A 16,029-nucleotide genomic window follows, 5' to 3' on the forward strand; every position below is an offset into this window, starting at 1 on the left:
CAAGGCAGGAATAACCCCTGCTGCTGCGGCGAGAGATGGCAGCTGAAAGAATATCTGACTCAATGCATGATGTGTAGTGTATCAAAAAAATATGCCTAATAATTATAGGTTCACAAAGAGCTCAAATACATAGTGTAAAATAATCAGGTCAGAATCAGGTTTGCGATCTCCAACCCAGAATAAAACCTGCTCCAGAGCAAGTTAGCCCTGTAGTGTAAGTTACCATGGTGATGAACACTGACAAAAACCAATCCACCGTCTTGAGCCCAAAAAAACTAAGTTTGCTCAAACTAATCTCAAACTTACCTGGGTAACAACTGAAACCAGCTTTGTGCAACAGACCACTGAGATTTATGTAATGGTTTATGGTCATAGCTCAGAGTTTATTCCTCTGCATGTTTAGCTCAACGCACCTGCTTGAAGTTTTCAATGGATCCTAATGACCTTGATCAGTGGCTTCAGGTGTGTTTAATTAAATTAATTTAATTTAATTAAAAGGGCTGGAGAAAAACTCTGTGGGAAAAAATCTCACACACTTTCTTTTGATGTTGAGCATTATTAGATTTTAGAAAACTAAAATAAAAATACAGAATTTAACAGTATATAATTATAGTTTGAATATTTTGTGTTAAGCAACATTTTTTTTAAATGAATCGTGATTAGTATATTAACATTCTTAAATGTGACTGTATGATTTAAATCTGAATTGACTTGTTCTTCAGTAATATCATGTTTTCTTTTTCAGATTTCAGAGAACCCAAAGGAAAAGAGGTAGTCGTCTGATGCAAGAAAATATTATTTTTTTTATTGAATTATAAACATTGTTTCAACAATAACGGAGGGTGCAACAGTTATGTTGAAAACATAATCTGTAATGTTGAATCAAGGATATTATCATTGATTTGTGGTTGGAATCCCAACATTGTTTCAACATTGTCTGAGGGTGCAAGATTGATGTTAAAATATTACTTTGTGTTGTAATGTTGAATCAATGCTATTATTTTTGATTTATGGTTGAAATCTCAACATTATTTCAATATTAAGTAAGTGTGCAAAAGTGATGTTGAAAAAAATATCTCTTTGTAATGTTGAATTAATAGGCTATTATTACCATTGATTTGTGGTTAAAATATCAGTATTGTTTCAATATTACCTGATGGTGCAAGAGTGATGCTAAAAAGCAACATCACTTTGTAACGTTAATTCAATGTAATTGGTGTTGATGCATCAACACTGAATTCAATATTTTTTCAATGGTTACATGCTATCTGGATAAATGTAGACTAGCCTACTGTCCAAAACAGGATCTGGACCATTGTTTTAAAAGGAAATTCTTTTCCTTTTAAAACACAAGCAGGATATGGACCATTGTTTTAAAAGGAAATTCTTTTCCACTTTACAATAATGGTCCAGTTCACTAGTAGTACATGCAGAGTGAATATGTAACTAGTGATGCATTTTATTGATACCGGCAGCCTACATCTCTGACACACAATAATGTTCTTATTAACTTAACTATTCGTTAATGAATAAAGCAATTAGGGATATTTATATTATATTATATTATATTATATTATATTATATTATATTATATTATATTATATTATATTATATTATATTATATTATATTATATTATATTATATTAAAGCCTTCGTATTTCATCTCCGCTAGATGACGCTAAACACAACACAACACCAAACTCACAACTCACATGGCAGCGGGAACTTCCAGATGAACCGGAAGTAACTAAAAATTTCTCACACAGATACACACACGTGAAGGCAGAAGCAACAGAAAATGGATTCTAGCGAGTTAATAACGATAGAAAGTGTTTCTAAAAAAAAGGGGAAAACTAAGAAACCAAAGCGAAAGGTGAAACCCGACGATGCTCCAGTGGAGAAGATGGATGTGGCGGAGGGTGAAGTAACAGACGAGAAACCAGTGTCCGAAGCATGTTTTCCTCCAACATTCGGCATGTCTGATATCAAAAACAAGCAGCGCAGACATGCGATGTTTCTTAAACTCAAGGAGCAGAAAAGAAAGGTGACATCTCACAGACATACACTCTTTTTGAAGCGCACATAAACGCACAATTTGACTGTGTTTCAAAACCTAGAGAGCTACCAGTACAGGCAGCCATTTGGGCACAATAACAGAATGAGTCAATAAGTTGTCTAAAAGACAAACGCGCCTTTGGTGTCTTCTATTCGTTCAGCTTGAAAGAATAATTAAAATCACGACCAAAACATCACTTTTACGTATGTAGCTCACTAAGGTCTGAGACACAGCCAGCTTCAGTACATGTCAATAATTTCCCAAAGTTTCTGTATTATATGTTAAAGCTATTATTTATGTTTTTCAGCAAAAGTTGGAAGTGAAAAAGAAAAGAAAAAAGGAGAGAAAAGCTCTTGGTGATAAGGTATGTTTAGAGGACTGTATTTTTTGCCGTCTTCACGTGCTATTGGAAATTTGATAATTTACACTTATGAAGTCGTGATTACGAGCTCATCCCATTGAAATTTTGAAATTCAATTTTTACCTTGGAAACTCATATTTACGATAATTCCGAGAGCACGTCAATGCAGCATTAATGCATCTATCATCAGACAAGCTTTCATAAATCTTGACGTTCTCAGTCAACTACATTAGATGATCAAGTAAATATCATTCCCTTGCAAAAACGATTTTTTTTTTTGCACTTAGGGATGGGCAATTAAAGTTAAACACTTGTTACAATGTTCTTTTGGTCTATGATACTATATATTACACTAACGTATTTGAAGAAAGGTGAGTAAGTTAAACACTTTTGAAACAATTATTGTACAACCATTCATTTACAATTATTTTATTTCAATATAGCCTATAGTTAATTAATAAAATAGTTTTATCAATTTTCCCTTCCCATTGTTTTTTTTAGGTGAGCAAAATAATATATTGGTAGAAATTAGATAAAAAGACCATGTATAGCTAAAATGAACGGGTTCTTTTAATGGTTGCAGTGAGAGTTTTCTATTAGATTCTTGCTAAATGTGATTAGGTCAGTATAGTCAGATTAAATTGAATTCAGTGAATTCATGAAATCGGACGTTACCACATAAAGCATATGCATTAGACTATCTGAAAATAAAAAAAAGTTTCCTTAAATTTCTGTGTATAATTTATTTCATCGAAGAGATATAAATTTTATGACGTGTATTTTAATTTCAAACCATACTTCAGATATTTGGTGGAAAGCTAATATATTTTAATATTAATATGATACTTTTAGATAAAGTCTTGGTATGGTTAAAGGGATAGTTCAGCCAAAAATGAAAATTCTGTCATTAGTCAATCACCCTCGTGTCTTTCCAATCCCATAAGACTTTTGTTCATCTTCATATTCACAAATGAAGATTTTTTTTTATGAAATTCAAGAGCTCTCTGACCCCTGCATAGACAGCAAAGTAATCAACAAAGTAACACTTTCAAGGCCCAAGGTAGTAAAAATATTGTTAAAATAGTCCATAGCCCCTGTCACACTGCACGTCGGACCCGCAATATTCCCTGAACATTGCCGGGTCTCCTTCTGTGTGAAAGCAACCACGTCACGGAATTACATTTACATTTAATCATTTAGCAGACGCTTTTATCCAAAGCGACTTACAAAAAAGGGTAGAGCAATAGAAGCAATGAAACAAACAAAGCCAACAACCTGTAAGAGCTGTAAGAAATCTCAATTAATTAGCACAGTACATAACTGGTTTTTTTTTTTTTTTTTTTTTTTTTTTTTTAATAGCCAGCTACAACAAATACTCACGTACGGAAAATACAGAACACTGGATTTGATTACCGAACACTGGAATTGATTACCGAATTGAACCCGGGTCGGGAACCTAGCACAATGCGGTATTCGACCCGGGACGAGCGCTGTGTGAACAAAAGCCAAAACTAATGCCGCAACGTGTACGTACTACGTAGTTATCGTGCGACTCCTAGAGCTTGTTTTTTCAATAATACAACCCTGCAGTGCCAGAAGAGCTAGTCGGTGTTTTAAACGCAGAGAGTGTTCGTATTCAAAAGAAACTAAAATTAAACAAGCAGAAACGTGCGCAAACTTGACACAAGTCGAGACCACGGAGCTCCTTAATATCCACGCTGAAGCTGAGTACGCTCGCCATTATACGTCACATCCGGATGTCACGTGTCAACTCGACCAGTGACTGTTACGGGTTGTGTGTGAAAGCGCACATATTGCGGTATTTCACTGGCAGTGTGAAATGGACCAAATCTAGCAGCCCGGGAACAAATACCGGGTCGCATTATCCGTGGATTTGCCGGAATCACAGTGTGAAAAGGGCTCATGTGACTCCATTGGCTCAACTTTAATTTTATGACGCGACAAGAATACTTTTTGTGCTTAAAAAAATCCAACAAAAATTACAACTTTATTCAACAATTTCTTCTAGCCTGTGTCAGACTCTTACGCTGTTGATGTGGTGTAAACAGTGCAGCACTTCTAGAACGCCGGCTTACTATTGTCCAATGCTGTTCACGTGAGCACCAAGACACATGTTCTGCTGGGGAGCTAGGAAACACTGCAACGTCTGACACAGACTAGAAGAAATCGTTGAATAAATCTGTCATTTAAACTATTTTAAAGTCCCAGTGAACCAGAAGTAGCGAGTGAGTTTTCTTCAGTGCTGTGATGTATTTCCAAGTGAAACGGAATATTGGACAGAGAGCAGGGTTTTAGCTCAGCTCTCCTCCTCTCCATCTCTTGCTCATAGCAGACGAAAGGTTGTAGGGGAGTGGTTATGCATTTTAAAACGCAAGCCATCAAACTGAGAAGGAACCATCAGCTGAGAATTAATGCTGTTTCCACCCAGACCTGTTCCAGTTTTTTGTTTGTATTAACTTGTACGGATTAATTGTTCACCCTGAGACCTGGAATATGTGCTAAAAAAATAAGATCAATTTTGATTTCATGAGAACTTTAAGACAGTTACGAAAATTTATGTTGACACAAACATGAGATGTCTATAAAAACATGAACATATGTCTATAAAAAAAAATATTTTAGGTTATGATGCATAAATGTCTTTGAAATAAAAAAAACAGTCAATAATATCAGACATTGTATTTGAGCTGAAACTTTGAATATAATCACCCTGCAGAGCTTTGCTAGCAGATTAATAAACTCAGCCAAACGCATTCTATATAAGATTAATCAGATATATGCATATTACAATTTACATCTGCCCAAAAGGATGTGAATGCGCATGTGAACTTGGCCCGCCTAGTTTTTTATAGGCTATGGTTTGAAAAGGGAACTCATTTTGATTTGCTCTTCCCTTAACAACAATGCCGATACACGGGCAACTAAAGCACAGAGAATTTACAACACTATTACAACCGTGTTCCCATTATAATGCTATGTACATTACAGATTGGTACTTCACATAATTCAATTTTATGTTCATGTGAAAGTGATCAAAGTGATTACAGGCATCCCTGTGTGTTTGAGAAACCACTTTAAATAAAACACAGGTCTCTACTGTTAAAAAAAATATGAGAACAAAATACTACTGCTGCATTATCAATATCATCAATGATTTTGAAAAAGAAATAGCCTATCTAAAAAGAATATCACCGTCTCAAATAACCCAGAGTCGCTCATGTCAGGCATTGCATATGAGCTAAAACTGAAGAGAATAAACACCAGCTGATATAATGGCAGTGATTTGCTAGCTGGTTATTAAACTCAGCCAAGCGCCATCCTATATGAGATTAATCAGATATAGACAACATAAATGTAATCTTATAACTTGCATCTGTGGAAAAGGACGCTGATGCACACATGAACTTGACTTGCTAACTTGTTGATTTCCTTTAACAGCTGGTACACTGGGCACTAAAGCATAGAGGATTTACTGCATTCAATTGCAATCATGTTCTAATTATAATGCTGTGTACATGACAGATTGGTGCTGCACTGTTGCACTGCAATCTTGCACTTCATAATCACAGTGATTCCAGATATTACAGCACGCTTCAGTTCCAATTATTTATTTGGTCTGGAAGGCGTGCTAATGCTAACCATTCAGACCTCAGGTACTGCCCAAAATGCCACAATAACCAATTCGAAAAATAGACAAATATATTCTCTATATAAGTCAGGGCGATCATCGTTTTCATGACCGATCGTCGCTGTCACGTTTGAGTACTCCTCCACTGTTGCCCATCCCTACTATGGAGGGGTCAGAGAGCTCTCAGATTTCATCCGAAATATTTTAATTTGTTTAGATAAACAAAGATAAACAAAGGTTTTACGGGTTAGGAACGACACGAGGGTGAGTAACAATTTTCAATTCTGTCATTATTGGGCGAACTGACCCTTTAATGCCTACATTAATCAATAATTTCTGAGGTAATTGACATTATCATATAAAGAACCACACAATAATAATACTGACCTAAGTTTCACAAACCTCAAGTACTCAACTGGCTTCATTTCGAGATGGACATCACTAGAAATAATGAAAAGCTGCAGATGAGTGAGTAAGATGTTCAGGAACTGCTCTGAAGGATTCAGTGAGTTCATTCAATATTGGTTAGACTGATTCAAACAGTAACCTTTTGAGTTGTTTTTAGGGCTGTGCAATATATCGAAATATCGCAAATATGCATATCGCAATGGCTCGCAATATCTGAATGATTTTAATAGGCTACATCAACATTGTGAAAAGTGTAAGTTTTAGGTCACACATTGGGCAGAGAATAGACTGGGCACATTACTGTTACTTATGTGACTTGCTCAATCAAGTCACATAAGTCATTTGCAAACTCAATCATTTGCAAAAAACAAAAATTTGCAGTTTTGCGCTGTTTGACACACACCGAAACGTGACGAATTTTGTGACACCAATTTTTTCTACAATACTGCTGGTCACTTTGATGCTTTCTTTTCCCAGAAAGAATGTAAAACACATGGTTTCATTCTCAATTTTTAAATATTTTTTTTTAATATAATTTAAATAATTTTATGCACTAATTGCAATATCGTATTGCATATTAAATATCACATTATTTAACAAGAAATCGCATTTTTCATCAATATTGCACAGACCTAGTTGTTTTGAATGGTTCATTAAAAGAACCAGTTCATTCTAGCTATACATATTTTTATATTTTATTATATTATTTTCTAATTTCTGCCAATATATATTATTTTTAACAGGCATTTAATGCTTACCTAAAATTGCATTACATTTGCAGTTAATTAGTGGCAAATTAAACTGTTTGTTGCAAGTCATTGTCAGAAAATGTAATTTGGTTTTCGTGTTTTCTTTGCTGGTGTTTTCATGTATTTTCTCTTTTCAGGCTCCACCTAAAAAAGTGCCCAAGACTATAGAAAACCAGAGAATATATGATGAAACTACAGTCAACCCAGAGGATGAGGAGGTAATTTGTAAACCCCATTCCACCTGCTGCCTGTTTCTGTAGATGACATTTACAAGTTTGAAAGTAACTTTGGGCAATTTGTTTAATAAAAATCCAGGTGGCTTTTGATGAAGGAACTGATGAGTTCGCTGCGTACTTCAATCGGCTGACAAATCCCAAAGTTCTTATCACCACTTCAGACAGGCCCAGAGGAGTGAGTTCAAGTTTCTGTTTTTTTTTTATTCACTCTTGTTGTAAATGGCCATTTAAGAATATAGTAATTTCCTTGAAATATTTTGTTCTTATGCTTTTGTGTCTGCCTGTTTTCAGAGGACAGTGAGGTTTTGTGACCAGCTGGCAACAGTAATCCCTCATGCACATGTCTACTACAGAAGAGGTCTGGCATTGAAGAGAGTCATTCCACAGTGTATATCTAGAGATTTCACTTATCTGTTGGTGATCAATGAGGACAGAAAGGTGCCAAGTATCCTTTATTTAGAATTCATTATCTTAGATCTGTGTAATGTCTGCTTAATGAGAAACGATTGCTGAACTCTATATGAAGGATTTTCCCTCACTTAAAGTGTCACAGATGGTTTGGTTCTCTGTCACCTACCTGACGGGCCAACTGCACATTTCAAACTCAGTAGTGTTCGTCTTCGTAAGGAAATGAAGGTTAGTGGGTTTTTAAAAAAAACTTAATTGTAATTCTAGATATTGGATACAGTCAAACAAGGAATTTTGCTGGTCCGTGTTATATGATGCAACATAATTCCATAATCATTTTGACTAATATGTATAGAGTCCAACTTGAAGGTAGCATCACCTTGGTTAGGATTTTTCCATTGACTATTCGGTAATTGCAGAAAAGCTTTGTGACCAATAAAAGTTTATCATATTGTTCATCATGGTCTCTTCACAATTGAACACAACTATCAGGGCTCGGCAGTGCGACTGTTTTGCTTACATTTGGGACTAAAAATATGTGATGTGTGCGAACAAGGATTGCCACCTTCAGTGTGGCAAAATAATTAACAATCATAATTATCAATAATAATAATCATGATGTTGACTTATGTAAAATATGGGACAAATCGCGTCCCGTATCAAATAAAAAAATTGTAATTTTACCTGTAAATATGGGGCGATTCGGTATTTTACGGGACGGGTGGCAACCCTAGTGGGAACTCTACAATGTATTTTGTAGCATGTGTGCGAATAAAAACAAAATAAAAAAGCTGTGGTATCGGATCAGTTTTCTTAAATGGAAGATCATAAAAAGTCTTCAATACCTTAAGTGATGTAGCAAGCATCTTAATAATTATCACAAGCGTCTTATATTTTGGGGATGGAAAAAGGCTGATTTCATGAAATAAATGTGAGCGCTTTGTTTCAGAGCCTGAAGGTGGCACTGTTGTGCGTTGTAAAAGGTCGAGCAAGTGTTTCAGATAGCTTGAGATAAGTTCACAATCAATAAATTTAAGCCAAGCGAATGCTTATAACCTAATGCTGATCGATTATGACACTGTTTACTTTACAGTGTTTATATTGTAATATGTTGTGTATGGTTGTAATAAAGCACAGATTTCAATTTCCAATTTCCACCCCGGTTATTATTTGGTTACACAAACTGTATTAAATTTAAGTTTCTGTCTGGGATGCCCATTCACAGGAAGGAAAGATTAAGTTTAAAATCATGTTGTTTAAATCATTAAGTTTAAAACTCATGACTCATAAACTCATGAAATCATGACTGGAAGATAACTTGACGTTTCATATATATCTTTTTAAAATCATGTTAATTATGTTAACTGACATAAAATAAAAACTTTTCTTATTTTTAAGTAGTTGAAATTAACCTGTTATTTAGTTAATATTAACCTGATGTACCAAACTAGAACTGAAATAAAAATTACTAAAAACACTACATGGACATTTTAAAAAAATAACACAATTACTAAAACGTTTAATTAAAATTAAAATGAAAGCAGAATTCAATTGACTTTAAAATATTAACAGAAACTATTTAGTATCAATGATACAAAAATAACAATGGTATGGAAAATCTGTTACAGTGTTTAACTTTTAAAGGGGTACTTCACTAGCCTGGTTCTGCCCTCCTACGTACTTTCGCTCAATTTTCATTTTACTTCAGTACTACGTCTGGGACTGCGATGTGTTCTTAGGTTTTCTCAGAACACATTTTTACCGGTCCTATCAGTAAACAGAGGTAGTGGCTGAGAACGATGACGTTGATGTCATGCGCTAGTTTGAGTTGTAGTTCAGTAATGGCGGCGGAGAAAGATGCAAACAAAACCATTCATTCCGTTGTGGCACTGCTGCCGAATATCCAGAAGTTAAAGCCGGAGCAAGAACAATCTTTGCTGGGGTTTGTTGGTGGCCATGATGTTGTAGCCCTCCTTCCCAACAGGGTGAATTCGGGAAAAGTTAAATTTTCCAGCTTGCTTCGTTAGTGGTGAAGGAGTTGGCTGAAGCCCATTCGGACGGTAATAGTTTCTCGTGGGGTCGGAAGTTATTGCCATCATTTACAGGGGCTAGTCAGTTATTTTATTGCCGTCCATCTCCCACCACCCGCGTAAAAATCCCCGGCCGAATTACTTACTGCTTTTGACAAACACAGAGATTGTGTGGTGATGTAATAGCTGTCCGAATCCGCATCTCCTTTTCAAGAATATATCACTTCAAACTTCACTGTTTATAATCATTTTTGACCACTACAGAGTATCGTACGGTTGCGCTTTGCTATTATTTGGAGGCATTTCTAGACTTGTATTTCTTTAAAATGCTGGCACGTGTTTACAAGAGCAATATATTTAATCACCACTCAAACAAATTAAAATAAGAGCATGAAAACATTTGAATTGGTCCATTATTTATAGCAGCATTTATTATCATACCAAGCATATGACATTTTATTTACAACAATCATGTCACGGACCACGTGAGCAGCGCTTCCGATCACAAAACTCTCCTCCACCGTGGCGTGAATAAATTACAATCCGAATGCACAAGTTTTAGGTTTTATCACTGAGGTGGCCTGCACAAGTGCACATTTATGTTGTTGGATTTCCATGTGTGAAACAGGCGAAGGATGCATGACATACATCACGATCAAACGTTAGCTATTGGTTATGGCAGATCCAATGTGGCTCAGGGCAGATCCAATAGTTTTAAACCTCAACAGAGTACCACCTTCTCGGAAATAAACCCTTGTCAATGGAGAGTGGCCAGACTCTATGTACAAATGAAATGTACGAGAGTCTGGTAAGACCACGCTAGTACTTCACTGCTGGGAAGATGAATGTGTATTTAAATTGGATCATTTATGTAGTATGACAAATCATAATTGTCGATTATTCCCTTGAAATTGTAATTGCGATTATTAAATAGGATTATCACAATTTACATTGAATGATGTTTTGAATAGCTTTATAGGGGTGTAACGATACACTTGTCATGATTCGATATACATCACAATATTTAACTTATCGATAAACGTATTGATATTTTTTTTACTTTCCTTTTATATATATATATATATATATATATATATATATATATATATATATATGGGTCAATGACGAATAAGGTTTTCAAGATCATTTTTTATTTTTTTTAAGCAAAATGGTTTTAAAATGCATTTTTATGTCCAAACAAATGTTTGATGTTGCTTCATATTGGTTTTACAGCTTTTTAGGCAGCATTAATTCATTATTAAACAAGATTTCTGATTTTACCACCCAGAAAATGTCAGGTGGTGCGACCATATATTCATTTAAATAAATATACATTTAATGTACTTAGCACTACTGAGAACTTGTAAATATCAGTCCTTGTAGTGTCTTAAATGCATATTGCATTGTAAATTCCCCTTTCATTTCTTTATTTGTTGTCTTTTTTATTCCAATTCATATAAATGGCTACTTTTCTATGTGTTCAAACACCAATTTTTCGATAAGGAGTTTTTATTTTTGTTTTTAATTGTTAAAATGGTTTGTATATGTTATATAAAGTTTTACAGTTATATTTCTTACTTTATTTTGCAATTGCAGTGGAAATTGATACATTTAAATGAAAATATGCTGGTTGCACCACCTGACCATGACCGGTCGCACCACCTGACGTTATGATCAATAAAGATTGATATTTACAAGATAAAAGTAAAAATGTCAATGCATTTTATTCTGATTTCAATTGCCTTTATTTTAATCCTCAGACCAATTTATGTAACTCAGTAATATAATAATATTTCATTAACAAGAAGTGCAAAACAATACAGACAAAACCTCAAGGAACAAGTTAAATAAATGAAAACATCTTTTATATGGAACTAGTGCAAATATTGGGCCCAGAATCTATCAATCTATTGTTCATTCAAATAGACACATTAGTAACAGTAAGTCAAGATAAAAATAAATAAATAAAAACATTTGATTATCGATTCTTTAGAACGTCTCCGTTACGTATGTAACCCTCGTTCCCTGAAGGAGGGAATGGAGACGTACGTCGAACGTGACCAACTGAAAGGGAACTAGAAATTTAAAACATTTCTATTATTAACATGTAATAACTGTGTAATTACCACAAAACATAACATCTTAACTTGAGTTGTAATCTATCTAGATGTACACAAAACCTTGCTTTTCTTTTGGCAAGGTACTCTGCCCTTGCAACTGGATCACTTTTTAAAGGTGTCATGAACTGGCTTTTTTATTTTTATTTATACTGTTGTCTGAGGTCAACTAATGATGTTCGTGTGGTTTTTACATTCAAAAACATCATAACTAATAAGTGATAGTCTACTTTCTACACTGGTTTTGAGGCTCTCTCCTGTACGCTGGGTTTTGATGGGCGTGTCACTGGAGACTTAGAAGTAAACGCTGTCAGTTCATTGGAGGGAAAGATTGTTTTGAAAGCGGCAACCAGAATGATTCTCTCGACCACAGGGCTCGAGAACATCTTTATCAAACAAACACAATGATTTATTTCTCATCCACCCGCGATTGATTGAAATATTATTTTTGTATTGCTTAGCCTGCCCGATCGGTGGATAGAAGCACAAACTGCACACACACACACATGGATGTGCTTATTATTCTGTAGAGGCGTGTTTCGTCAGTCGATGATGTCAGGATGAAGCACAAGACCGTTTGCTGGGCCTGGTGTTTATAAAAGCTTTTCTTTGACTAACAAGGAAGTTTTTAGCTCTGAAACTTACAGGATATTCTTATATTACCATGACCTTTTATATATCAAAAGCTCAAGGGAAAGCTGATTTCTCAATTCATCACCCCTTTAAATTAGCTCTATGTTGTGCTCTTTTCTCCTTGCTTGATAATGGCATCTACAAAAACAAATGAAAAAAAGATTAATTTAAAGATGCAATATGCAATTGTTTTAGTATCAGTGTTGGTTATTCTTGAAGAATATGATTTTTAGATGGACAATGTGCTTAAATGGTTACCCATACCATCATAAAATAAAATAAAAATATATATGTAGATTGCACCGTTAAACAACTTAATATCTTACAGAAAGCTTTATACATTTATTCAAATGTATTTAATATATTCAAAAACATGAATTAACATGACTTTTTTCAGTTCGTTTAACTGCTATTCTGGTCGCGACACCTGACATATTGGTCGCACCACCTGACATTTCAAACTCAATTCAAATCTAACAGGCATTAGTTTGGACACCTATAAAAATGTTTGACCATGTGCTCAAGGTTATACATAATTTTTTTTAATCAAATACACATTTTAATAATAACAACACATTTTCAAAGTTTTCCAGGGGTCATACCGCCTGACATGATAAGTTGAATCAACCTCATCATTACTCAAAAATGTCAAATTATCTAATATTTATGGGAGGGTGACTAACCTTGTTACTGCATCAAATGGGTCCTCTGGGGTCTTTTGTGTAATGTCATATGCTGTCACATGGTTTTCTTAAAGGAACATTGCATAAAATTGCGTTTTTATGTCGGTCGCCCTCCCTGACATTTGGAGAAGTCAATTTTTCGGACAAAAGTTTTTTAAGTGTTAAAATAGTTTTGAAATAGGACTGATACACCATTTTCGCTCATTTATAATGACTTTAACATAAAATCATGCCAAACTATTTAATTAAAAATTTTAATGACAAAATTAACCTTTTTATTGCAGTTTTGTTCTCTGGTTGCAGGTTCGGACGGTCGCACCGCCTGACATTTTTGGTCTTTCAAACACCAAAACTCAAAAACATCAATTGAATATCAATAAAATGAAAAAGGTTTCTTATAAAGGAGATATTGTAGATCAGTTTGATATATGACATGTATTTATTAAAATTATGTTTAGAAAAATAAATCATTTGGACACAAAAAATACATGTCATGTCATTGACCCATATATATATATATATATATATATATATATATAATATTATTATCAGCACCCACACATATTCCCCCATTGCATCATTATACATTAGATTAAACATTATATATAGTGGTTTAATGTAGTAATGTCACTGAAACTCCGGAAAAAAAATCCCCTCATGCATTATTCATGCTTTCAATGCAGGCAGCATTCTCTCCCGCTATTACTGCACTATACATATAAGAATAAACCATCTTAAATGCTTTAAATAATCATACTACTAAAACCAAATGTGATCTGGTGATTTAAATGATGTTTGTGATTTCACTATAAGGAGTGCCACTTTAAAAGATGTTTGCGCTTTGACTTTGAGGCGTGTCATACAAGCTGTACTCGCGCTTCATATGATCAATGCTAACTATTCCTAAACTGTAAGTTGAATGTTTAGCTCATCTAACGTCCTACATTTAAATGTTTGTGTTTACTACAGTAGGCTATGCGAGTCGTGGTGAATCTGGTCATGAGATAAAGCCATTGTGTCTCTTCAGAAGAATTGGATTTGGATTAGATACTTGATTAGTTATTTTTATAATGCTTTTATGACATTTATTGGATCTTTTTGATCCAAAGTTTGAGAGGAATGGACAGTCCCGCCGCTGGCCGTCTTGATGCCCTAAGCGTCAATGATGCCTGTGGCACCTTGGAATGGACTTCAATGTAGGGACATAAATCGCAGGTTTTATAACAAACATCTTCATTTGTGTTTAGAAGCTAAACAAAACAACACACTTGTATGTATGTATATATATATATATATATACATATACGTATACATATACATATATACATATATAAACTAAATAAAAACTGCTTCAGTAGCGGTGAATTTTGAAAGGTGCACAACACTATCCATAACCTTTTCTGTTTTTCCTCACTAGAGAAAAGGTAAGTCCCCAACAGAACACGTCCCAGAAGTCATCCTCAACAACTTCACTACTAGACTTGGTCACTCCATCGGCCGGCTGTTTGCCGCTCTGTTTCCTCATGATCCACAGTTTGTGGGCCGTCAGGTCGCCACATTTCACAACCAGAGAGACTTCATCTTTTTCAGGTTTCACAGGTACATTTTCTCTCATTTAAATTGTTTGAAGGTAATTGAAAATTAGCCTGCATAATAATTAAAGCTTACAGCTGTGGCCAAAAGTATTGACAGTAACATTCATTTTGCGTTTTGCAAAGTTTGCTGCTTCAGTTGTTGTGGTGTTGATTCATATTGTTTCTAAATTATTGTGCAGTGATCAGATGAATTTTAAATGATTGCAGAAAGCTTAATTGGGCTCTCCCCCACCCCCCAAAAAAATACTTTTACCACAAATCATATTAACACGTCGGAAAGTATGAAAAAGTTGTAGTCAGGTAAAATCACTTTTTGCGCACACTTGAGGTGGTTTAATCTGTTTTGGGTTCTATATTATGAAGCACATTGATCAACAGCTGTGGTTTTAAATTGTTCTCTATAAATAAATTGACATTATCTAATTCACCTCGTGTGTATCATTCAGGTACATATTCAAGAATGAAAAGAAAGTGGGCATACAGGAACTAGGACCTCGCTTCACTCTCAAACTTCGCTCCTTACAGAAAGGAACCTTTGACTCAAAGTTTGGGGAATATGAATGGGTTCACAAAGTGAGTTCTAAAGATAACATCTCACTTATGAAGAACAAAGGTTGTTTAAATGTGGTGTTATTTGTGGCAGTCATTCATTATTAACTGTTTGTTATTACATTTCAGCGCCATGAGATGGACTCCAGCAGAAGAAAATTCCATCTTTGAGGGACAGACTGGAAGATAACTTGACATTTCATAGATATCTTTTTTTTTTTTTTTTTTTTTTTTTTTTTTTTTTTTTTAAACATATTATGAAACAAAATATAAGAAGCTGTGTATTTTCTGTATTATATTGTCTTGGATTTCTTTCTTCTTTTTTTTTTGCATAATATCATAACCTGGCTGGACAGAAAGATGCATGATTTGTTTTGAGGTATGACAAATTAAGCCTTGTTTAAATACTTGTAAATACTTGAGTAAATGCTTGTATTCCTTTACTCAAATATTTTAAAAAATATGTGGTAGGTTATAAAGACAGGTGATTTGTTGTGTTTGTGTGAAATGTCAGGTAATTATCACTATAAAATATCTTGCTCTTTCTTAATTTTG

The 16,029-nt window shown here is 34.5% G+C and overlaps 1 protein-coding gene across 1 annotated transcript; it reads left to right on the forward strand.

Annotated features, from left to right (window-relative positions):
• The first annotated feature begins 1,716 nt into the window (after nucleotides 1-1,716).
• On the forward strand, nucleotides 1,717-15,686 carry rpf1 (ribosome production factor 1 homolog). The gene is made up of 9 exons (XM_067431216.1): nucleotides 1,717-2,044; nucleotides 2,364-2,420; nucleotides 7,361-7,441; nucleotides 7,539-7,634; nucleotides 7,751-7,904; nucleotides 8,013-8,095; nucleotides 14,748-14,929; nucleotides 15,372-15,498; nucleotides 15,604-15,686. The coding sequence occupies exons 1-9, from the start codon at nucleotides 1,799-1,801 to the stop codon at nucleotides 15,643-15,645; spliced, it is 1,068 nt and encodes a 355-aa protein (XP_067287317.1). The 5' UTR covers nucleotides 1,717-1,798; the 3' UTR covers nucleotides 15,646-15,686.
• The last annotated feature ends 343 nt before the right edge of the window (nucleotides 15,687-16,029 follow it).

This window comes from Pseudorasbora parva, chromosome 22 (genome assembly GCF_024679245.1).
Source record: "Pseudorasbora parva isolate DD20220531a chromosome 22, ASM2467924v1, whole genome shotgun sequence".
NCBI lineage: Eukaryota > Metazoa > Chordata > Actinopteri > Cypriniformes > Gobionidae > Pseudorasbora > Pseudorasbora parva.